The 26924-nt window shown below is 35.0% G+C and overlaps 2 protein-coding genes and 1 long non-coding RNA gene across 5 annotated transcripts in view; 1 reads left to right on the top strand and 2 right to left on the bottom strand.

Moving 5' to 3' along the window:
• Positions 1-912: 912 nt before the first annotated feature.
• Positions 913-6925, bottom strand: foxh1 (forkhead box H1). 3 transcript variants are annotated; one of them, XM_087275378.1, is made up of 4 exons: positions 6864-6925; positions 5053-5490; positions 3450-3554; positions 913-3363 (listed from the first exon to the last, which is right to left on the bottom strand). In XM_087275378.1, the coding sequence occupies exons 2-4, from the start codon at positions 5416-5418 to the stop codon at positions 2416-2418; spliced, it is 1419 nt and encodes a 472-aa protein (XP_087131504.1). In that variant the 5' UTR covers positions 5419-5490; positions 6864-6925; the 3' UTR covers positions 913-2415.
• Positions 6926-14394: 7469 nt separating this feature from the next.
• Positions 14395-26924, top strand: part of ppp1r16a (protein phosphatase 1, regulatory subunit 16A) — a 44761-nt gene continuing 32231 nt past the window's right edge. Inside the window, exons 1-2 of the mRNA XM_087275993.1 lie at positions 14395-14475; positions 14622-14775. The gene's annotated coding sequence lies outside the window, so the exon portion shown is untranslated. The remainder of the gene's footprint in view (positions 14476-14621; positions 14776-26924) is intronic.
• Positions 19465-22339, bottom strand: LOC147841331 (uncharacterized). Its single transcript, XR_015503977.1, has 2 exons — positions 21191-22339; positions 19465-21136 (listed from the first exon to the last, which is right to left on the bottom strand). It is a non-coding gene; the product is annotated as an uncharacterized LOC147841331 (long non-coding RNA).

Consider the following 26924-nt stretch of genomic DNA (forward strand, 5'->3'; position numbering starts at 1 on the left):
CAAGCAATAAAAAATTCTCATTAGAAATATTGTGCTGATCCATAAGCATGACGTGCAGTAAAGACTTTCCAAGAAATGTATCTAAAACAAATAATCTAAATCATTTCTTATAACGTAAAATGATTTTGGCGCATGATAACATGCGAGATATATGCATGTGGATGCTTTTTGCCTTCAATGTGGAATGAAAATTATTAATCTATTAAACCCACTGACATGATTTCAGAAAGTTAATTGCTTGAAAAGAACGTAATATGAAACTAATTTACAATCGTCAAAAACAACACTACTACAGATAAATAAAAACTTGTTGGTTTTAATCATTCAATTTTAAAGTTACTCTAAATTCTTCTTTCACTGTTTTGTTCCCCTTTTTTTACAAGTGTACACAGTGTACTTTAGATAGGCTACTTCACAAAATGAATATTGACCTTTAAAATAGATTATAAAACATATGATGCATTAGATGTATTAATCTCATGATTTTTTTATTCCTATCAGTGTTAAGGCAGTTTTTTGGGGGGTCATTCAAAAAGCTACTCTGAATGGCTTCAAAAAACAAAAGTTATGATATAACTGTCAGACAGTAACAATGTGATCAAAAATAATGTACACTCTTAGAAACAAAGGTACAAAAGCTGTCACTGGGGCGGTACCATTTCAAAAGGTACATTTTATACACACATAAATATAAATTTTATCAGGTCCACATTTGCACCTTAAAAGGTACAAAAGTAAACCCTACAAGTGCACAAATGTTCTTTTAAGGTACCAGTGTAAACCGGTGTAAAAAATTTACCACCCTGTGACAGCTTTTGTACCTTTATTTCTGTGTGTAGGAACCAAATATGTGCTGTGAGTCATATCACTAAAATATTGTATTTGATATTTAAACACTAAAAAATAGAGAAATTAAGGAATTAGGTAGCTTTATACAAATATGGTTAAAATGAACATACTGAAAACAAATCGACCAATACAGTTTGACTGCATTCTCATGACATAATAATACAACAAAGAAAGACTCAAACTTAGTGGAACAAGTTAATCTCTCACAAACTGAGGATCCCCTCTACACTCAAATTAAAGCCCATTGCAAAGAATAGACCTGCTAGAGGGTGGAAGTGTTGGGGGTGTGGATGAATGATTTTAAAAAAAGGACAGGACAGAAAATAGCAGCAGGAGGTGATGGGATGACGTGCACCAGACAGACAGAGACAACCACAGACCACAATTAAACGATGCTTACATTCAATCAATGACCAAATTGCTCAATATGAGCTTTTAGATCATTTTATACAAATTGACATTTTTAAAAGGGTGAAATAAGCAGTCATATTAAAAAAGGCAGATTCTAAAAATCGTAGTTACACCACCTACATTCCACAGGAACACAATGAGTAGTGATAAGGATTTGACACAGTAAACTGATAAAAATGGCTCCAATTACAGTTCTTCAAAGTGAATGTTTGCCAGTAATAACAAAACACACACACAAGACTGGATCTCATCAGATCTGTCAAGCCCCCACCACTGTTATCAGAAACTGAGATTGGACTTTACCAATTGGAATGGGGGTGTAATGAAAGTGTTTTAAACACAACTAAGAACTGGCTGTGGGAATCATGTCTAAAAAATATACACATACACAAAAAACATGGTAAAAGCTAATGTATAAAAAGTGACACATTCATGGCATAAAGGCCTGTCTTTATGTAAACATTGCAGGTTCCTCACAGTTTCTACACATTCACACACGAACACATTGCTTATTCCTGCAACTGTCCATTTACGAAGTAAAACAACTCATAAACAGACAACATTCCACTGCTCAAGTCAAGTGTTTCATTGCATTATCACAAAACATTACAAGGGCCAATATTAGAAAACAAGAGCAGCAAATGCACCTCTTCAAAGATTGTAAAATTCTGAGGTAGTAATTGTGTTAAAGAAAGTCACATGAGTTACAATGGAGTCAATTAAATGTTTGGTCAATATTGGCCTGTTTTAACTGTATTTTCAGTTCTGTTCATAAAGAATTTCCCTGAGACAAGCCACAGTTGGTCTATCCTGTGATGAGCAGCATTAGTTATTGCAAATCTTTGTATAAACTTGCACTGCCATGCCAAACATGTGCATAAACTGTACAACAGCTTGTTGCCAGAGCAGTGCAGCACTGAAAATATTATCTTTATACCCATCTACCACAAAAAAGTTACCTTTTTACCAGTAGAGTAGTAGCATGTACCCTTTAAAGTACTAGTATAAATTTTTGTGCGTAAATAAGGCAAAATATCCCTTTGAAAAGACTGCTCCTGCAGCCAGCTGTTGTACATTTCCCCCAGAGAATGTCAGCTGTGCCCAAAATAGGAAAACCTTTTCCTCCAAGACTATTCTGAGATGGATGTGGACAGTTTAAAGAGAATATTTGCAAAGGGAAGGTCCGTTCTGTAGGGCATACTGGTTTGGAGACGGATGAACAGTCTGATTGTTGGATCCAAGCGCATCAAACACGCTCTTATTGGGCGGAACTGATTGCAGCATACTGTCCAAGTCCATGAGAAGGGGAGGTGCTTGTATGGATACTGGCCCACTTGGCAGAATGGGCCAGTATGGGTGACCTATCAGATGTGATGTAGTAACGTGTGCACCACCATAACCATAGAATGGAATACCACCTAGTGGCATGAATGGATTTCCATTAAAGCGCATGCTTGGAGGGGCTACAGCATTGGGAGGGGTGTACTTGGCATAGGAAGTAGGTAGCTCCCATGGCGGGGTGTTGCCTCGTTTGGAACTTTTGTTTGGTGGAGGACAGGAGTCACTGTATGCATCTGATGTTATTCCTCTGTCTCCTGATCTTTTCCCAACAACTGTCACCCCTCTCCAGTCCTCATCAGAAAAATCGGATGCGGGACTGACAGAGCTGGCTGATGAACTGCCATTGTATGAAGCATTACAAGGGCGTGGGGGAGTGGTAGAGCGAGTGTGTGGAGGAGGTCCGACGCCCCAACTTTCTCTCTCCCGTAACCCCTCCCCAGCTGAACTGGCAGGCCTGAGGCTATGCAGGAGAGAATCTATAGCAAACGTAGAGTCCAATTTGGGACGATATGGGTCCTCTGATGGAGGTGGGCTTTGACGGGTTGGAACAGGGGGTAAAGATGATTCAGGGGGAAGAGGTTTGGACTTGTTCGGCTGACTGTAACCTTGAAAGATGTACGGAGCCAGGTCCTGAGCAAAGATGGTTTCATCCTGACGGGACACTGCTGTATTTTGTCTCTTTAGCAGCTCCAAGGGAATTCGGTTCACTTCCACAGTCCAAAAGTTACCTTTACCTTGAGGTTTTCCAGGATCTTTAAGCACCTAGATAGTTAAGGGCAACAAGATAATGTTACACTAATGGCAAACCATCATATAAAAGTCAATTAAACACTAGAAGTCATACACACCTTGACAAAGCAGTCATATGAAGACAGGTTGTGTCGGACAGAGTCCCTCCAGCCTTTGTAATTCCCCTTAAAGAATGGAAAGAGAGTGCTGATCTCCTTCAGAATCTGTTCCAGTAAGACAACATATTGAAAGTTAATTTTAAAAAAATCATATCATCATCATTATTATTATTGACCACAGCCTCTAAAATATTTAAACAGAGATTAGCCCACATTGTAAAAAAAAAAAAAAAAAAAAAGAAATTCTGAATTTTATGGCAGCTGAAGTGCTGGAAAAAAAAAAAAACGTAAAATAACAGCTGTTAAATTACAGACATTTACTGTAAAATAACAGAGGCTAAATTAAAGAAATTTAAATTTAGGGAAAATTTCTGTAATTTAATGTTCGTTATTTTATGGGTAATTTCTGTAATTTAACGGTCGTTATTTTTACGGGGTTTATTATGGCACCCAAGCTGCAGGAAGTAAACCGGAATATTGAAGATTTTTTTTTTCTTTTTACAGTGACTATATTATTTTTAACACTCAAAAAAGTTATTGTGCATAGAAACATGGCCTATAGTAAAATCGCATTCTTAAAAAAATGGGATGATGTTTATGTGCAAATATGCATATTTAATAAGATTAATAAAAATGAAGTCTCATAACTACATGGCATAGAATATTGTGAAATCACATAAACGCGAGTATTTTAGTACTTCAAAGTGCTAATTAATAAAAAAAATCATCATAATATTGTATGATAGCTGTGGCCGAGCCCATTTTGAAATCACTTTTTTAAATCAACATTCTTTGTGTGGTGAAATGTTATATGAGCATATATGTATATTTAATAATATCAATAAAATTTGAAATATTTTCGAAATCTATAATAAATTATTTTTTTAACCAGTATGAAAACGGGTGAAATCCCCACGCAAACACAGGATAAAACCGCAAGGCCTTCCACAATATATATATCATTTTTTTATTTTTTTTAATCAGGAGGCACTGATAAATAGTCAGCAAACTGTTAATCCCGAGTGCAGATTCTTACAAGTTGCGACATTTCATAACAATCCCGTAGTAATTGCAACACAGTGTGATTCCAAACACAGTTATCAGCATGATAGAGTATCGGCCTCTGCTTTCACTATTCACAAGACAAATCCCATCGAGATCCAGACATGAGGCAGATTACGCGCCCAAGGTAGATTTAGATGCGCAAAATGCATTAAACTCACCCCACATATAAATAGTCCTGTACATAGGCTAATTTAAAACATTTTTGGATGTAACTGCGGAAAGCCTCAACATTTCAATTAATGATATTGCAATTGCGACCTTACACTTTAAATTGAGAGTGAATGCGTGGGTTTGACAGTTTCCTAATGAAGATGTTTCAGCTAAAACCCTTAAACTTTTAAAACCCGCAAACAAATACAGGGGTTTGTTGGGGTAGAGCCACGCATCATATTTCAGTACAAACTTTCACATTTAATTCACTGTGATGCTTGCTGTTTCTTTGCAATTACATATTAAATTTACTAAGGTTTATACATTATTACTCATTGCGCATTTTGACTAAAAAAAAAGTTTAAGTTTTTCAATTACTTAACCCTACCTCTGATAAAGTAAGCTTCTTCTCTGGCGAGTTCTGGATGACCATTGCGATCATTGCCAGGTAAGAGTACGGTGGTTTGGGATAACGCTGATAGTTTTTCTTCTTTCCTCCACTGGAGTTTCCATCCTGCAGTTCCCATGGGCCTTGATTCGTCGCTTTGGCTCTATAACAAGAGTCCTGCGCCATCCCTGTGGACTTATCCAGCCGGCCACCGAGCTCCAGCAAAGGGTTTGAGGAGCGATGACAGCTGCGCTTGAAAGAGGAATAGCCGATTCTGCAGTCAAGGTGATGGTCGCGTTGTGCTCCTTCTCCTACGGTGATCACGGGTGGTGCCAACAAGCCTGGACCCCCCCAGTGCTTTGTCATGCTGATGTAGTGGGGGGAGGTGGAAGGTATGGTCGCTCCTCAACCCCTCAGACTGCTGGCTCCAGGTCAACTCTATTTGAGCAGCAAACAATTCACAGTTTCATGTCAATCCCGCTGCGTAATGGGAGTGAGAATGAGGCGCGATGCGCGATCACCGCGGGGGAGGACACTATACATCAGCGATCAGATTTACTGTGAAAGGCAGTTTAAGTGGCCTTTCCACGATATGTCCCACATGTGTGGACCTTTCTCCTACAGTAAAGAAATGCAAATTCGATTAAAAACGCTTGGTCAATTTCAGATTGCGCAACTTGGAATTTAAAAACAAGTTACAGAAAAAGAACATCTTTAACCACTGAGATTAGCTTAATATTTTAGATGACATGCCATGACAGTGACAGCAGTGTCACTTGAAGTCACAAGCAGGTTGTTGTTTAATAGCCTAATTGAAATGATTATCTGAGGGCATTTTATTTATAAATCATGAATACAGTTGTAGCGCAATTATATAGCTCGTACACCCAGGCCACATATTTAAAATAATTTGCAAAACTACTATTACCAACTTATTCTCTAGTAGTTTTGCAAATAATTTTAAAAGTGTGGCTAGGGAGTCTAAGAGATATAATTGCGCAAAAATTGTTTTCATCATTTATAAATAATCATTTCAGATAATCATTTCAATTATGCTAAACTGTTAACAAAGCCAAATTATGGACCAGTAATTGCTAGAATGTATTCCATTACTAACATAGAACAAAGGTTTACGTGTTGCTGAGGAAAAACACGTTTCCATGCTGTGCCAGATATTAAGAGGCGTGAATGATGAACGAATGCAAACAGCAATACACAGATTAACGCCCAATCAACAATCAGGAAATAACTGCAAACTGATCTCGCAGGTAAAGTTTACATGCACGAGATGCCATTACGAAAAAGATATATACATTTGTCAGATTAAATGACGTTGAAATTATATGAAATTCCCAAAGTCGAAGTGATTGCTTTTTGGGGATTGTGTTGGATTTAAAGGAGAACTCTCATATCTCAGCAAGAAAGAGAAAACAAGTTGGATTAGAGAGAATCTGTTCCGTCCCCGGGGTTCATAAACACAATAGAGGGATGAAACTATACTTATCACCCCGAGAGTCTTCAAAACAGATTGACAACATTTTTTAGCACGTTCATTTGGAAAGTTTTTTCCCCACGTGCACATCTCTTGATCTTGTTTGCTATATATTTGAAGGAAACAAATACATTTTTTAAAAACATAAGTTTAGGTAAAATAAAATATAACAATTCTTTAAATTAACGTTCTAATTTAATTTGAATTCTTAACGAATTATGTGTTGTGTTGCACAGTGCACATTTTGAAAACTATAACAGAGCAACTATGTACAGTAAATGCTCTTAGAATTTACAGCGTAAATAAACGCTTCTCTTACCTGTGATATCTGATTATATTCACGCGCGCCACTAGCTCTTTGAGAATGTGCTGCTCATTTCCGTAATGATAGCCTGGTGCTCTCTAATCAAACTAACGCTCCAAGCTGATTGGACGACCAACATTACCTGCCCAAATCAAGACTGCATTTTCCCATCTTTTTTTCTTTTATTGTAATAAGTTACACATTACATTAAAATAATATAAACATATTTAATAGGTTAAAAATACAATATAATTTATAATAATAATAATAAAACAAAAGTTTAAATTTACAAAAAAAAAACGTTGCTTTGTTTTATTAATAACTGCAGTTTTGTTACGTTAATAATAGCAAATAACTATTAAAGACAAACTGAACCACAATTTCCTGTCAGCTTTGTAAATACAAAATTACTAAAGTTTACTAAAGTTTATTTTCCAAACACTTACTGCAGCATAATAAATTCTCATGAAGAGGAATACATATCTTTAAATTGAACCATCTTCACTTCATCTAAGGAAAAGCAGAAAGACTCCATTTCCTTCTGGAGAAGATCAGACAAAGCTTTAAGGTTCATTTCAGGGGTCACCAGTTTCAGATTAAACACTTGGGATAAAGTTAGAGAGACCCCTCCCCCTTAAATTGGTACATTTTAACTGTAATATTGAAAGTGTTTATTTCAAACGTAAAGTTATTGTCCCTTCAGTTTTGGATGATTCGTTTTTATATGACCCAATGTTCTGCTATTGCAGCTATCAGTGGTCATGAGCTTTTTATGACCCCAATGAGTTAATAGACTGCCAAGCTGGTGTGTAACCTGCCTGCTGTGAGTGCTGGCCATGTGTCTTAACTCTGTCGAAATAGAAATTATGAATAGACTGGTAAGTTCTAGAGGGCCAGAACTACCTGTAAAGTACTGAATTTTCATTACTCTGTATGGTGAAACATTTTTATCAATTTGTTTCACTAGTATTGAAATTTTAATCAGAAAATCATTTAAGTCAGAAGTAAATCAGTTTGATTTAGATTTTTTAAAACTTGTTTGATTTTATTATTTGAGCTGGCGTGGGAAAGATTTAAACTGGACATAACTTCTTCTTGTTTTTTTCATTTGTCACAAGAGTTTTATATTTCTCCACATAGGAAAATGTAAATGAATTGAGCATCAAACACCTTAATTAAGTATTTCTGTATGGAGTTTGCATGTTCTCTCTGCGTTCGCATGGGTTTCCTCCAGGTGCATCGGTTTCCCCCACAGTTCAAAGACATGCGGTACAAGTGAATTGGGTAGGCAAATTTGTCCATAGTGCATGAGAGTAAATGAGTGTGTATGGATGTTTCCCAAAAGATAGGTTGCAGCTGGAAGGAAATCTGCTGCGTAAAAAACATATGCATATATGTTTTATGTGTGTGTATATATGTAGACAGTTAAATGTGTTATCTTTCATTAAAGATGTTAGGTGACCAAACTACACTGTAAAAAAATAAATTGTTGAGAAAATATTAAAAAAACGAGGCAACTTAATGCAGTAGGAACTTTGAGTTGTCTCAACAACTATTTTTTCATTCTTCTCAGGACAGTTTTTTGTTCAGCTAACAATTTGGTATACTCATGCAATGTTGATTGTTTTATTTTACTAATAAAGATATTATTGTCACATCAACTGAAGCAACAATTACTGCTATTGAATCAATAATTTTTTTCTGTTTAGTGGATGATTTTTTTTCAAATTTGCTAAATAAGTAATTCATGCTGGTTAGCATATCATCCTGTTTTTAATCATTTTGTTAACAAATGACAAACACAAACATACAATGTCATTCTTTTTCCTTTGGCTTGGAGCTTTTTTTCATCAGGGGTCGTCACAGCGGATTGAACCGACAACTTATCCAGCATAAGTTTTACACAACGGATGCCCATCCAGCGGCAACCCAGTACTGGGAAACACAGTCTTTGGACTGTGGGGGAAACTGAAGCACCCGGAGGAAACCCACACGAACGCAAGCCAACTGACCTAGCCAGGGCTTGAACCAGTGACCTACTTGCCGTGAGGCAAGGCACCCCTCTTAACTTCTCCAATTTATTTCCATTGAAAGCAGCAAATAAACAAGCTTAGTTTTCGATCGTCACGTCACAAGTGCGCAAATTATTTAAATATCAACATTCTTGTTCTACAAAAAAATATTTGTTCAGAAAACTTTGTTAAACATGTAGACAACATTTTAGCGAACATTGTTGACATAGCATATTTTTATGTAGATCAATAGTTATTCATAATTCTTAATATGCCAGAAAAAGTACAGTGTACTAAACAAATAGTGATACTATTTTTTACAGTATAAGTATATTTATATATTTTAATGGGTTGGTCTTCGTTAGAAAGTTGTACAGCATTTGCAGTTTGTAAATTTTTAAACAAATAACGTTTTGTTATCAAGCAATGTTTCGTCATGATCTCCTCTGTCAAACTGAGAGAGATAACAAGCAACAAGCAACAACACAACAGCATTTGAAAACCAACTGGGGAGTGCATACATCTTTAACATTCCTATATTCCTCAACATATGCAGATGGACACTTAATCCAAATTAGTTTCTCTATGTAATCTATGATTCCTGGAAATTTCCATATTCATAGAATAGCCTAGCACTTTGTGGGTTGTAAGGGCCACTGTCTGCAAGATCTTGTCTAGCTGGTGGTAAGCATTGTTTTTTCTTTGACATAGTCCAAGTAATTCATGTGTGCTCCAAAATGACAATAATGAGGTTAAACCTGCATCCTTGTAGGTTTAATTTAAGACTCGGTTAAGAAGCTCTATTTATCCTCTAGGATCCCAAACTATTAAATTCTCGACTAGACCAAGACCAAGACAGTTTAAAACTATGACAGAGAAATAAATAAATGAATACATGTTGTAATAATTGAATAAAACAAATTAATAAAATGATTATATTGTAAAAAATATTTAAATAAAATATACATGATGAAGGTAAAAAATGTAAAAAATATTTAAACTTAACCTTAATTAAAAATACAGTATATTTGTTAAGTAATGTATAACCTAACTTGTTGCATTTATTTATCTATTTCATGAAACACAGACACACACACAATATACACACACACAATACACACACACGCACGCACGCACGCACGCACGCACACACACACACTCACACACACACACACACACACATATATATATATATATATATATATATATATATATATATATATATATATATATATATATATATAATATGTAATATGTATATATAAATATTTATACAGTTGAATTCAGATTTATTAGCCTCCCTGTTTTTCCCCCCAATTTCTGTTTAACAGAGTGAAGATTTTTTCAACACATTTCTAATCTTAATAGTTTTAATAATTCCTTTCTAATAACTAATTTATTTTATTTTTGCTATGATGACAGTAAACAATATTTAACTAGAAATTTTTCAAGACACTTCTATACAGCTTAAAGTGACATTTAAAGGCTTACTTAGGTTAACTAGGTAAACTAGGTAGGATAGAGTAATTAGGAAAGTTATTGTATAACGATGGTTTGTTAGACTATCGATGAAGAATATAGCTTATATGGGCTAATAATTTTGTCCCTAAAATGGTGTTTAAAAATTAGAAACTGTGTTATTCTAGCCGTAATAAAAAAAATAAGACTTTCCTAAAAAGAAAAAATATTATCAGACTTACTGTGAAAATTTCTTTGCTCTGTTAAACATCATTTAGAAAATATAAAAAAAGAGAAAAAAAAATCAAAGGGGGGCTAATAATTCTGACTTATATATATATATATATATATATATATATATATATATATATATATAAACTTTTATTTACTTTGACTTGCATTCATGATGACCTCATGATTTTTTTTAAAAACTAAACACATATTCCTGTTTTGTTTCTTGCAACACATTTCAAAAATAGTTGAAACAGTAAAGCATTTACCACTTTGTGTTCTTTAACACTTAAAAGACTGTTTTAGGTAATGAAGGCACCAAGTGATGAAGTGTTTTAGATGTAATTCAATTTTTCCTGCGAACAAGTCTTAAGGGAAGGAGCAGTACGGGGTCTTTGTTGTTACATTTTGCACTTCAAAGTGCACCACACATTCTCTATTTTAAAAAAGGTCGAGAATGCAGGCAGGCCAGTCAAGTATCTGTATTCTCTTTCTCTGCAGCCAGGACTTAGTGTGTGCAGAATGTGCTTTTGCATTGTCTTGTTAAAATATGCATGGGCGTCCCTAGACAAGAAGGCAGCCTTGTTCCAAAATTTCTTTTCAGCATTAATGGTGCCATTGCATGGTGCCATCACAGAAAGGCACTGACACATCCCTATACCATGACAGATTTTGATTTTTGGACTTAATGGTGGTGATCAATTTGCAAAATTCTTTACTTCTTAGACCCGACCACACAGTGTCCAATTCTCCCAAAAAATACATGCAACACAGATTCCTCTGACCACAGTACAAGTTTCCATTGTGTGATGGTCCATCCCAGATTCCTCTGAGCCAAGAGAAGTCGACAGCGCTTCTGGACAATGTTAACAAAGGGTTTCCTTTTGATTCGGCACAGTTTTAATTGGTTTTTGTGGATGTAGCTATTATGGTACTTGACAAAGGTTTGCCAAAATAATGCTGAGCCCATGTGGTGATATCACTTATAGATGAATGATGATTCTTGATGCAGCACCGCCTGAGGGATTGGAGATCACAGTTGTTCAGCTTAAGCTTGCACCTTTGTTTTTTATGAACTGAAATTTCTTGAGATTTCTTGAATATTTTAAATATGTTATGCACTGTTAAAGGTGCAATATCAAAAATATCTTCCTGTCTGTCTTTGAGGAACATTGTTTTTAAACATTTCAATTATTTTCTGATGTATTTGTTGGCAAACTGGTGATCTTCTGCCCATCTTTGCTCTAGGACTAGAACTTGGTTGCTACTTTTGTACCAAATCATAATTACAATCATCTGTTGACATCCCCGGTTTCAAATCACATCAATATTTAGTCAGTTTACCTGATTATTAACCCTTAAATTAAGCTGCGGTCACACTACAGTTTGATCATATGAAATTCTGTTGTACGATGCTGCGAAACGGGATGGAATTAAACAAGACGATTAGACATTTAAAAAAGTAAGCGATTGGTCCATATTTTAAATTCCTGTCCAGAGAGGTCATGTTTTGATCCTCGATTGGTCTCACGAAGTGAAGTGATGCGATTTTGCAGCCTTACTCCTGTCCCAACCTTTTTTGAAATGGGTTGCAAGAACCAAAATTGGAATATGTATTTATTTTGAAATAAGAATATAATAATAATCATAATAGTCGACGCAGTTGCGCAGTAGGTAGTGCTGTTGTCCACAGCAAGAAGGTCGCTGGTTCAAGCCTCTGCTGGGTCAGTTGGCGTTTCTGTGTGGAGTTTGCATGTTCTTCCTGCGCTCACGTGGGTTTCCTCCGGGTGCTCCGGGTGCTCCCCCACAGTCAAAAGATAGCGGTACAAGTGAATTGGATTGGCTAAATTGTACGTAGTGTATGAGTGTGAATGTTTGTGTGTGTGGATGTTATCCAGGGATGGGTTGTGGCTGGAATGGCATCCGCTGCGTAAAAACGTGCCGGATAAGTTGGCGGTTCATTCCGCTGTGGCAACCCCTAATTATTAAAGGGACTAAGCTGAAAAGAAAATGAATGAATGAATGATAATTATAATTATAATAATAATAACTATTCATTTTCTCTTCAGCTTACTCCCTTATAATTAGGGGTCATCACAGTGGAATGAACCACCAAGTTATTATTCAGTTTTGGCTAATGCAAACAATTTTTTTATGAATCCATCATCCAGTTGTGCAAGAAAACATACAATGTAACTGAAGTCATCTTTCACTTTTTTATTGTTTTTAAACAAAGAAACCATTTTACTAGAAGCTTTTATTATAAATCTTGGACCTTACTCTTGAAACAATAAATGATCAATAAAAAGGTGTTAAGAACCAAAAGCGGCTTATATTAAAATTTATTTGAAAATTAGTTTAGTTTAGTTTAGTTTTGTGGCTTAGTGGCTATTGTTGTTATCCATGAATTTTCTAATTATTTTTTTTTACAAGAGAGGCTATAAATCATGAAGCTCAAATTATGAAGCTCAAATTCTGACTAAGGAAAATTGAATGTGCTGGCCAGTTTGTTATTTGCTTGATAAATTATAATTATACAGTGTTTGATTTAAAACTTTAACAGATTTCTATTTTTTTTTCTAATGATATATGATGTAATACATTTGTATTTCAAAAATAAATATTTATTAATTTTACTTTATTTTAAATCTTTAGGAAATATTTTGGTACATCAAAAAGTGTTGTTATGATTACCATCCAACAAGCTAATCCCTACTGAAAAAAAAAAAAAAACAGCTTAAACCAGCCTAGGCCGCTGGCTGGTTTTAGCTGGTCGACCAGGCTGGTTTTAGAGGGGTTTTGGCCATTTTCAGGCTGATTTCCAGCCATTTCAAACCTGGTCTTAGCTGGTCTGGCTGGGAGATGACCAGCTAAAAGCTTTACCAGCAAAGCTGGGAGCCCAGCCAAAACCAGCTATGTCCAGCTTAAACCAGGCTGGTCAAGCTGGTTTTAGGATTTAGCTAATCATTTTCCAGCCTGACCAGCTAAGACCTGGCTGGAAATGGCTGGCTGGTTTAGGCTGAATTTTTCAGCAAGGATCTAGCTAAATGTCACTAAAATGCAGTATTTAAATATAATAAATAAATAGAAAATGAGGCAAATAACCGCAAAAAGATACACATTTTGAGAAAAAAAGAACCACTCCTTTCACCAGGCTGGCTACTGGCCTGTAATGGCAGTGGGGTCTTAACAGAAAAATTATTAATGTCTTTCTTGGATGATAGAATTATGACATTGTTTTTGTACATTTCTGCTTAAAGGTGTGGGTTTATTTTAACACTTTCAGAGAGTTTTATATGAGAACTTTATATGCAAGTCCTAATTTTTGTTATGTTTATTTAAACGTTTCAATCTCTTCTGCATTGCTGTCTTCTGAGCGCATGCTATTTGATATGTAATTCAGAACATGAAGAAAATGATTTTTTTCTCTTTTTCTTTTATTTGATCAAGCCATACAAAATAAAACGAACATATACAGTCAAGGCCGAAATTATTCATACATACCCAAGTGTATGAGTAATGAATATGAAGGGAATTTCTCCTTGTCTTCTTCATAGACATGAATTAGTTGTTATAGTAACAACGCCCCCATGTTGTGTACATGAGACACAACGCAACGCTTGATCTTAGAACGCCTTTATTAAGAACTTTTCAACACAAGACAATAGTTTTGTTTAATCAATGCGGATGCAAATGCTTACTGTCTGGCATGGTCATGGAATTCTCCACAGGGATCTATCGATATAAATTAATTTAACGAATAGTGTATCAATAATTAAAGTCGAACATAATTGGTTAAACCTGACAAGCGCAGAGAAAAGTAACAGACACCACGTTGCAACGCTGTCAATTGCCATTTGCCACTTTGGAGGTCTGGGAAAGAGGTTACGCCTGAAAAATTAACACTGGTAACTTTAGAAATTGAGGTGAAAATATATAGTAAAATGTGAAAAAATAACGTTTTTTTCAGACCAAACCGGTCACTTAAAAAACTATTATTGCCCTTTAGCCGCATATTCTCCATTTGTGTTTCTGTGGCGATTCTCAGTGTGGTGTGTTTGTGTGAGAGTAGCGCCGACTGTCGGGATGCATTGAGCAAGTGGACGGACCGAAGGGCGCAGCGGATGTTATGGAGAGTAATATATTTCCCGTAAAAGCTGACGAAGGGGATTGAAGCGCCGTTAAACAACCATGAATGCACAGACTGATTTCAGCTGAAGCAACAGGTAAGACAAAAGCGTTGAATGTGACGTGTCAAACAGGTGTTTAAATGACAGGTGTGTGTTCAGGTGCGTTGACAGGCCATTGACAGTGTTACATACAGTAACATCAACGCTAAAACAGCTTTATTATGGAAGGACGGATTCAGCACAGTGTTATGTTAATGTTTGAAGCAGTTTTGGATCGTTGATACCTTTTGTATGCGGATTATTGAAAAGTTGAAGTGAACTCTGGACTTCAGGCAGGTTAGCATTATGCTAGTAAACAGGAAATAGAGTATTTCAAATAATATTTTTTGGCATGTTCTATTGTAATACTAAGCTTTTTACATGGTACAATTGCGTCATCATGTTTTGCTTAACACTTTATATATCAAAGTACTACGTAAATATCATAGTACCGTATTGTTATGGAATGCTATTCTTGATTCGAATCACGTTTCATGAGTTTTCGATTAAATAAAATGTTCAAATGTTGGTGACGGTTCACTTTTATTATCATAATGCATGAGTTTGAATAATATTTATTAATTAATTAAAATGTAATGTTTATTATAATTATGCAATATAATGTATAGTTCGAGTGAAATAGCTGAGGAACAGGGAAAGGAACAATATTTGAGATTGTTTACTGCTTAAAAAGTAATTTGTACATTACTGCCCCAACAGTGATTATACATAAATATAGCAATTAACAAGCTTAATGCTTCTTTAAGCTTTAGTCACTGTGCCTGCCCACATTTTAGTTTTATGCTAGTTTTGAAACCACACAGACGCGCACACACCTACACACATTTAATTAATTAAAAATAATGGTTAAATGTTGCCGACAAGTGGACGGTCAGTTATTATGAATAATAATGAATACATAATAAAATAATCACGAGTAGGCATGAGTTGATATCCAGTTTTAAAACCGCGAAACTTTTCTGTCATACTGTTCATATAGTATACGTATATTGTTCTTTTTAATGAATATTTTATTTAGTTTTTAGAGCAACAGTATCTCCAGCAGAAAAAGACCCTCCACATTAAAATGTACTTGTCAACCAACGATTCAGAAAACATCTGAAAAACGAACTGCTTATGCAGTAACATCCAAGCATGCTGGCCTGAACAGTGCAGCGGCTTACTTTTTTATCCAAAAAAAGAGAAAAGATTCAAAGATGCCTTTTCAAGTTGTAAAGAAATCTGTGTTTTTAAAACCAATAAAGACAGCAGAAGTCTCTTTCAGCAGAAGTGTTTCTTAAAATTACATTTTAGGGATGTCCTGATCAGGTTTTTTTTGCCCTTAATCTTAATCTGAGTCTGAGTAATTTGATTTTTACTATCTACCGATAACCAAACCCGATGCGATACGTCTATAATACATAAAAACAAAAAAAGAATAAAAAAGAGCAAAGAAACAGATCCAGAATGTTCCTTATTTTTTTTAATAGTTTACCTTATTTTAACATTCAACAACTCTGTTAACAAACAGAGCACTTCTGTGAGGTTGCTTGAATAATCAAGCGATAAACAACATATATTTTTTACTTTTGGACTTAAATGCAACAGTAAATATAAAAAAAACTAATATAAAAACAAATAGCACCTCAACTTAAAATGCCTGGCAGGCAATCACAAGTAGGCATGAGCCAGTATAAGATTCTGAGTGTACGATAACCTTGGGGAAAAAAAATCACGGTTTCAATGTTTTATGGTATTCTGCTGTCTTCATTTGTTTTAAAAAACACAGAGTTCTTTCAACTTGAAAAGGCTGTTTGAATATTGTTTCTGCTGAAGATACTGTTGTCCTAAAAAACTTAAAATGAAATGTAAAAAAAAGAAAAAAAACTTGCATATACCGTAGGAACGGTATAGCAGAACATTTTGGCGGTTTTAAAACCTTGACTTTTACAAACCACGGTATACCTTGAAAATGATTATCATTCCATACCTATTCCCAAGTTTAAATATCTCATAGTTTGCTATGGCAATGTTGTTGTCCTTAACTTTATAATACCTCCAGACTGCAGACATACTCACGTTTTCCGCTTCAAGCTACTTCCATGTTCTACTCTGCCAGCATTTGACCAATAGTTTCTTTGCAACAAGGTGATGTCATGCCGCATGCGTTGCTGTTTCTGTGTGAAGTCAAGAAAGAGGTTTAACTCTGTGCCACTGCATAACTATAGATGTTAAAAACAATGAGAATATATATATAATCAAGTCCTGATTGGGAGGTAATATCTGATTCCAGTGGAGTCTAAAACCGCATGATCAGGCCCGATTTCCGATCATGTGATCGGATCTGGACATCCCTATTAAATATGTTGGGTTCAATAATTTTTACCCACTCTGTAATCACAATACTCTGTTACCATAAAACCATGATATTTTTATTCAATGTTTTCATACTAACAGAATCTTGTACCAGCCCATGCCTAATCACAAGCAGTAGGAAAAACAATTCTTTAGCATTATTATTCAGATGAGCAGCGACATTTTTTTTTCTTTTCGATAATGCATATTGTACGATTTCATAATCTATATTTTGTAGCTTATGAAATGTTTGTTTTGTGTTTTTACAATCTTTTATTTCATTGTTGTACTGTTTTGCTTGCCTTGTATTGCTAGTATTTTGCCTTGTAGCACTTTGAGTTTACGAAAAGCGCATTACAAATAAAATTGGTTATTATTATTATTATTATTATTATTATTATTATTATTATTATTATTATTATTATTATTATTATTATCATCATTTACCATTGACTGAGGTTACATGAATGCCTTTCCAAGACACCCTTTTTAATCAATACTGGGTAATTATGCTGTACTTAGGTTAATGGGCTTTTACACTGTTGTGCAGTTTGTTGTAATTAGCTTAGTGGGGTTTTAGTGGCCTTTTTTTCAAAAGTATTTCTGACGGTGTCTAAAGGAGTGTTTTGAGTCATTATCTAACTGCCGGGTGAACCCTTGAGCAACCAGTCGGGACACTGAACAAAAAGTTTACAGCAGAGAGAGTGAAGGTCTTGGAAATTAACTTTTCACCTGATTACAAAAGAGTTAATTGCTCTGTGATTGTAGATAACTGTGGGGAGAAACGTGAATTTGTAGAAGCTACTGTATGTCGAGGTATTGTAAGAGGGTGCATTTTTAGAGGTATCAGCCTTTTAAGACCAAATGATAATGTTAAATACAAAGGGGGGAAAGGCTTTAATGACAATACATCAGTATTCTAGTATTTTCATCAGTCAGTTATTTCTATCCAATGCTGTACTTTGTCAGTAGGAAATACCAGTTTACCTCCTGGGTTGCACCAGCTCGTAAGTTCTTTCTTAAATTGGAACATAAAGTCCACCCTAGAAGCTTAACTACTAGTTGTAACTAAATGTATTATTAATTCGGTTGCACCGCATTAGGCATGGGACGATAAATGGTATCAAGGTGTACTGCGTAAAGTCAAGGTTTTTAAAACTACCTAAATTTTCTCTAATACCTTTCCTAAGGCTTATGTTGTTTTTTTTTAACGTTTTTCATAACCATTTAATTTTTTAGGGCAAAAGTATCTTCAGCAGAAAAGGAACCTCTACAGCAAAAGCTACTGGTCTAAAAAAAATTTAATATTTCTTAAAATGGAATATATTGTGTTCAGTGGGGGGAAAAAGTTGTGTTTTTTTTACTCAGATATTCAAGTAATTCAGTAATCACAATACCATAATACTGTGAAAACGTGATATTTTTATCCAAGGTTATAATACCATCAGAATCTTATACAGGCCCATGCCTACACCACATGTTCTATAGTCAAACTGTATTTAATAGGTCGTAAGCTCTCCGTAAAGTCATGCATAGTCACACTGAATGACATAATATGGAATAAAAAAAACATTTATATTGTTAAACTGCTTTAAAATTCTGCAACTAATGCATCTAAATATAAATGTTCTATGAAAATGAAATGGCAAATTACATATATGTACATAAATGTACATTTATAGTACATTACATGATAGTCAGTCACTCTAGATCAGAGGTGCCCAAATTGCGGCATGATGGGGAGTTAGTTGGGGCGAATGCCTTTTGAGAGATAACCATTTTGAATTTAACATAACCTTTTGTTTCTTTGTTTAATTGAGGAGCTACATAAAAAGCCAACCAAAAATAAATGTTTCATTTAAATGTTGTTAATAAACCAGACTTTCAAAATGTAAATATTGTCACTTGACAGATAAAGGACACAAGACATCTGAAAGCAAATTAAGGCAAAGGCAGGAGCAGCTCTCCATTGTGTTATAAATTGAATTTTTTATTTTTTCTTTTGTATTTACTATAACAAGTTCTTTATAAAAAATAAAAAATGACCCTGCATGATTAATTTTAATTATGATATTATTAATTAATGAATAATAGTATTATTAATTAATGAATAATATATTAATTACGACACTGCATAATTAATGTTTTAAAGCAACATTTTATATTTGTTTTTAAATCTTAGCAAATTAATTAGCAAAATACCCATGGCAAATTTAATATAATACAATTTATACTCAACAAATATACAATGTATATTCAACTTCGGCCCACAGCCCTCAATCAAGTTTGGTTTTTGGCTGTTTATAAGAAAAAGTTTGGGCACCCCTGCTCTAGATGACACACATACCTGCACCGTAAGCTGTAAATGCACATGAAATACGCATGAAGTTATTCAAACATTAAACTTGATTTTTAAAAAAAAGCCCAAACATGAAAGAGAAAAGAGCAGGGAGAAGAACTCAGTCATGAATAAATTCCCCTTTTAATTTCATAAATGAAAAAAATAAATAAGGCTGTAAAGAGAGGGAGATTATTATTCATTATTATTGTCAGCTCCTCAATGAAAACTAATCTTGCTTTTATCTCTTTTCTACCATTATACATGGCTGCTGTAAATATTACCTGGAATGTAGCATTACATTTAAACTAAATTTAGTGGGGCAACACAAAAATATTTAGTAGTGTGTAAGTTGGGCTGCATGATATTCTTAAAATCTGACATTGCAATATTTTATTATTCTACGATACAGATTGCGATATGAGTGCAATATCACCACATTACTTGAATATCTCTATTTTGAATGAATTAATAATTTTAGACTGATTGAGATGATTCTGTAGAGAAATGCATTTCTATTAAATAAAATAAACATTCTACAAGAATAGATCAAACAATAAAAAAATATACAATTGAAATAAACAGTGTTTTATTGTTTTCTCAAGTCTAAGAATTTTAGGTACAGTAATTGAATGCTAAAATTAACCAATATTAGCATTTACATTTAACCATGTAGCAGAGATGCTTTTGTCCAAAGCGACTTACAATTGAGTTACAATTTAGTATACGATTAAAGTTACAAAAGTTACAATGTATTATGCCCGAATGCTTTTAAAATTCTCATTGTCACAGGCCACAAAAACACATAAAAAAGGTTCAGTTATAATACAGAGTCAACATTGCATATACACTGTGATGTGTTTATTGCAAGTGAGCACATTGTGATATTGATGCTGAAACGACCCAACTAAGTAGGGATGCACCGATATGAATTTTTTGGCCGATACCGATAACCGATAATTCTTCAGACTTGGATGCCGATATGTATAGGCCGATAATCATAAATATTTTAAATTGTTATATTTTTATACAGCAAACTTCATAAAAGATTGAACTGATCTTATGAACTGAATAGCCTATACACAAAGCAAAAAAACTTCAAAATTGCAAGGTGATTATAGACCTATATTCACCATTTCACATAAATCTGCATGCAAAAAATTATTTGCTTTTCTTTATTGCAAATGAACATGCAAGTTGATTGTTGCATAAAAAAATAATAGTCTAAATGACAAAATGGTATTTAATTAACAAGCAAGATAAATATATTTAAATAAGATGAAAATGAAAGCTAAGAACTGAAACCATCATGAATAAAACGTGTTACAGTGATGTACACATGGACATATATGTCATGTCCGAAAAAGGCTTTTTCAGAGGTGTTTTGACAGTTTAGAGCTACCGTACAAGCCAACAGCTAAATACAGATAGTATGTTTTGAAAATGCGGCACAGATTCATCCTATTTGGCGTTTTGACATGTCACATGTAGGTGCTGCTTGTCAGTCAGACGCATCTGCGCTCGTTCTTGCCATCAATTGCGGGAAAATGATCGATGAAAAGTTTATGATAAACCCCTGAGAGTTTTACTCAACTGTAGAGCAGAGTTGCCATCAGAGTCAGATTTTGATACAAAACCTGCATTGAGCTGACTTTATGACAAACACAGAGCAGAATATAAAGACAGAATGAGCGGCTAGTTAAGAGCCCCTTTGACTGGATTCACCTCTCGCCTCTCCCCCGTGTGTGTGTGTGTGTGTGTGTGTATGTGTGTGTTCACCTCTCGCCTCTCCCCCGTGTGTGTGTGTGTGTGTGTGTGTGTGTGTGTGTGTGTGTGTGTGTGTGTGTGTGTGTGTGTGCGCGGTGACAGCTCTCACGCGAGCTCGTTATTATCAATATAAATATTCCGATCAAACTGAATACATCTTACATCAACAACACATGACCAGCAACGCGTTGATAATAACAAATAATCAGATTACAAACAACCGTTATGTTTATAGGTGTTGTAAAATGTGCGGGTCCTTCAACGGGACTGGGCTGCAGTTTGGGGTGTGTGAGACAGAGGGAGAGGGAGAGAGAAAAGAGGAGCGGTTTTTAATCAATGAGACCATTTTCTGTGATGTTCCCTCTTTGGTGACTTAATTTTTGTACCACACGGAAAGTAATAAATATTTTGGACCAAGTTACATGTGTCCTCTTTCATTCACCAGCTGCAACGAAAAGAGTTCACCCCGAAACTAACATTATTCGGCCCTGGAGTAATAAGTAAATCTCCCCTGATATCTCTTAAAACAACAGAGACAGAGCAGGAAAGGTTTACACATGTAATATTTTTCCTGAGGTGATTTAAAGCAAAATACACAATGACTCTCAATCAAGCATATCTACAATGATAAGGAACGTGGTTACTTACTAAGTTATTAACGCCCAGCAGTGCCACGTGAAGAAAGGACGGACTTTGAAGGAATAAACAGTGTGAGGAGAGCTCCATAGTGCACTGGACAAGTCTGAACATGTTCTGCCCATGCGAGCGCAGCACGCAAGTCTGTACAATTAAGTAATTTATCGGCTTAAATATATCAGCCTAATTATGACATCGGATCGATAACGATTATCTTAAAAATAGCGTTTATCGGCCGATAACAATATGGGCGCTGATATATTGTGCATCCCTACAACTAAGCTATGTTTTAACTTATGCCCTGCTGGTGCAACCGGCCCCTGGAGAACTGTGGCCATGTCTCCAAGATGCTTTAAGAAACCTACCTGCAAAGGTGCCTGAAAAACTATGAACAAGCATTGATTTATTTTTAAGCTTTTATTGTCATATGCACAATAAGGAAACAGATTCCCTGTACAACGGAATCCTTACTTTTTAAGAGTGTTCAAAGTCATATGAACAAAGTAGAAAGTTGTAAGACCATGCAAAAAAATAAACCTAAATGTTAACTATGAATACATACTGTAACTGTTGTCCAGAGGAGAATGAATAATTGTGCCAAACTCCCAGAAGTAATGGCATGGTACATGTGCAGTAATTGAATAATAAAGTGCATATGTGCGTCAGTTGTTGAGGAGTTTGATTGCAGAGGTCTTGCACTTTGCACACCTGTACCTCAGGCCTGTAGGAAGGAGAGTTAAGGACCTTGTTAAGGAGCAGGTGGGGTTCTTGATGAAGGCAGCTTACTTGTGAACTCTGATGATAGATGCTAAAAGGACTCCTATCAGTGTTTGCGGTCCATATCAGTTGAGCTAGAGACCCTTTATTAATCTGGGTTCACCTCAGCGGAATGAATCACCAACTTATCCAGCATATGTTTTACGCAGCGGATACCCTTCCAGCTGCAACCCATATCTGGCAAACATCCATACACACTCATTCACACACATACACTACAGACAATTTAGCCTACCGAATTCACCTGTACCAGTGGTTCCCAACAAGGGGGCCTTAGCAAGCTCTGTGGGGGGTCGTGTCATATTTTAAACATTTCTTAGCTGCGGACAATTAGGAGAATGATGATGTTGCCTTAGTTTATTTTATCCTCTAGCTCAGTGGTCCTCAACTAATGGTCCGTGGATCAATCAGTACCGGGCAGCACAAGAAATCATTAATTATTTCCATTTTATTATCTTAGTCTTAATGATCTTATATTTTGACAAATACCTGTACTCTTGCTTACATCTTGGTCATTTGAGTGCCCAGATTTAACGCACAAATAGCAAAATAAGTAAGAAACAGACGTCTTTGGAAAGTGTCTTTGCTTAGGGGAAAAGACCCTGTAAACAACCCACGAACTGCCAAGGAATAGATCCGCAACCTACTTGTCAACAAATCAGGTAAATTAAGCATGGCTCTGCAAGAAGATCAACTGATGGAGATTGCAAATAGGGCCGTTAGCATATCGCATATTTCTAAAGTTTGCACAAGTTTGCTGTTTCCAATGGAGGAGCGCGGCATGCACGCACAAGCGGCGACATGTCGCACCAATGACTCCCACGATCGAACCACAAGTCATGTGACAAGAATTGACCGATCATCCTCAGCTTGTATGGAATATTCACATTTCGGTAAGACTAATTTTCTCAGACAAACACAGAATACACAAACACTGCAGTGCTTTATACTTTTTGCGATAGATAAGACTTCTGAGTGACAGCAATGTTTTGTCAGCTTGTCATCCGCATCCTTCTGGGAAAACAATTGATGGTCACCTAGCAACCTACCTACCCCCTACTCTCCTGACTTTTCCTCTTTTTTTAAATTTGTATTTAATATTTTTCTATAAAATATAAATTTTGGTGAACTAGTTTTTTGACCATTCAGTTATTTTGTTATAACCTCCAGATTTGGCTTTAGTACTGACTAATCTAATGTTTATGCTCAAATATAATATTGTATGGCTTCCTATTAAAAATATGAATTTAAAAGATATCTTTATGAGGGGTGTTCTTATAAATGCTGAGTAGCAATGTATAGTGCTATATGTTTTGAAAACTTGTGAAAAATTTGCAAAATATGTAAGGATGTGAAAACAGAGCTAGCTATTTTTCCAATGCAAATAAACCAGTCTGACAATAGGATCGTTTTTCCGATGCCTGTACTGAACTGTATTCTCAAAGTAGATCTTATGATAGAAAAAAGGATTATGCTTCCTCACGCTTCATCACTTCATTCTGTCATTTTTAGACCTGCATCTTTGGACGTTTGTTTTAGGTTTAGAAAAATGAGATCTTTGTTGCATTCATATTTCAGTTAAAACGACCTCAGTGTTCATTTGCAATTGGGCTGATACACATCTTTACCCTGCCCCTTTTTGGTTTTCACAGATATTTAAATAAGCCTGAATACCTAAAAATAACACTATTATAAGCATTAGCTAGAGGGCTGAATGACAGAGTAGTGTTTAATGTTTATGTAATAACAGACAAATTCTGTACAGGATCAATGAATGAAAACATCCGAATCTCTAGGGTGAAAGAACAAGGGAATATTCTGTCAACTGACCCAAAACTGTCACATTGGCCATGGTACAGCTGGCATCTTTATCGTTGAGCTGGAGGGAAGTTTTATGTTTGTAATTCAAACCTATAAATTCGATCCTATTTTGTTTTAAGGATGGGTTTGAAAGCAGAATATGTAAAATACTATTTATTATTTTACATTCATTACTTTCTAATACTTTGTTAAACTGGTCATATGCTCTGGCTGATGACTAAGAAATACATAAACCTAAAAGGGTGTGTTAATGTGGGTTATTGGATTATGTTGGATTCAGTGCAAGTTTAATGCCAAAGGGTCATTCCATATAGACTCTACCAGATGTCCAGTGCTTAAATGTTTGACATAAATTTTTTTAACATTGCAAAATGTTGAGAATTTAAAGAATATTTTAAAAAGAAAATCTGTAGAATACGCTATAAAGAACAACTAGAAATGTGTCTTGTTTTCCTCTATCAGATCAAAAATGTGGCTGACTGTGTTGATTTAGAAATATTTAATCACTGCTTGTTTCTAAATTGTGTTGCAATTTAACACATGGGTGAATGAGTCTTTGTACTGCTGTGCTGCTGATCCTGCCTGGAGCCTTTGGATTAGAAATACTCCTCACTCTCGTTGTTCCAACCCTAAATCTGCTTATAGTGCCTATGAATAAAGAATCCCTTTTCTTTGCGGTTTACTCTTGTATTTAAAACGAGCTGAAAGAGGCTTGTTACATAAATTCTTGCTGTGCATTGTTTACTTTCAAATGTTTTAATTGTGATTTACTAATGAGTAACAAAAATACATAATCAAAAAAAGATTTTACAACTAAGATTACTTCTTTTTTTCCCTATTTTTAAGTCTTGTTTTTAATCAATTGTATGTTGTTACGGGTGAGAGTACAGCTTGATAATGCTCATATTAAAGTTTAAGTAATACTCTGCACTAGGGCTGCACAATATTCAATCATTTTTTTTAAATTTTATTTTCGGCTTAGTCTTTTTATTTATCTAGGGTCAACACAGCGCAATGAACAGCCAATTTATCCAGCACATGTTTTACGCAGTGGATGCCCGACTGCACAGTATATTATTATTATTATTATTGTTATACCTTTTATTTTACCAGGGAAGACATATTGAGATTAAAATCTCTTTTACAAGACATCAAATGGGTCTAACGGACAATAACAGGGTGTCTGCAAGGTCTTAAAAAGTATTAAAAGTTGATAAATCAATTATGAGAAAATTAAGGCCCTTAAAAGGTATTAAAAAGTCTTAATCACATTTTTACGAGGTCTTAAATTTTGTTCAAGCATTGTTCAACGGGTTTGCTTATAAAAATGCATAACTATATTTGTTTTCCTCATATTAACAACCCCGTGCTTGATCCACATGATTAGTTCCGGCCGGCCAAGCTCCTCCAACCAAATTATGTCACGTAATTTGCTCCAAACAAGGGAAGGTGATATGACTCTCTCCACATGAAGCGAAACCAGAGAACGAAATAGACGGCAAAATTGGGAAATGTAACTTTGCATACTCCTAGTTAGAGAAAGACGGGTTTAAACAGTGGCTGAAGCCTGTCACTGAAAACAACTGCGTTATTTATTCTTTATATAAGCTTTGTTTTTTAGAGCCTATTTGAGTTATGTTGCATGTTTGTGCTCCATTGATTTATTTAACTACAACTGTTTATTAACAACTGTTTATTAAGTTAAAGGTTTGATACTGTTTAGAACTTGAAGTGGCGATGAGGTCTAAATATAATCTGAGAAGGTCTTTAAAAAGTCTTAAAAAGGTATTGAAATTACCTTTAGGATTCCTGCATATACACTGAATAAACAAAAAAACAATTGACAGTTTTTTTGTTTTTTTTAAAGCAATTTGTGAAATTGATTCTTTAAACTGCAACTTTTTGTAGATCATTCCATGCAAGTTTGCTGCGTATTTAAAAACCTTTTTTAGCCATCTCAGTCCACACTTTAGGAATTAACAGTAAATAAATATCCGAAGGCCAAAACAAAGGACAGTTTTTTTGCGAATGTAATTCTGAATATATGATGGAAGTAAACCCAATATAGATTTGTAAACAGAGAAATGCCAATGCTTGAGCCTATGAATGGATAAAGCAGACCAATGTAGCCTACACACATGCAACACAAAATGATGAGTAAGAGATTTAAAATAAGTCATAAATCTTAGTGCACCATGGTTAACAGTATCCAATGCATGCAGATAACATCACCGTCCAATATCAACATAAATGTTGCATCAACAGGCTTCTTTTTAGCATCAAAATAATGCTTAAAAAATAATTCTTAAACATAAAATTTTATTTTTTCACTAATTGCTTAATGTGAGAACTAAAAGAAAATGTATCATCAATTAAAATTCCAAGATATTTGAACTGGGACAACAATTCAATCTCTTCAATCTCTATACTATCTATTACTAGTAGTAATAGAACCTAGCCTTTGCTTAGTTTGTTTTGAATCTGCAAATAACAGAAGATTTGTTTTATCAGC

Source organism: Danio rerio, chromosome 12 (assembly GCF_052040795.2).
Source record: "Danio rerio strain M-AB ecotype USA chromosome 12, GRCz13ab, whole genome shotgun sequence".
Lineage (NCBI taxonomy): Eukaryota > Metazoa > Chordata > Actinopteri > Cypriniformes > Danionidae > Danio > Danio rerio.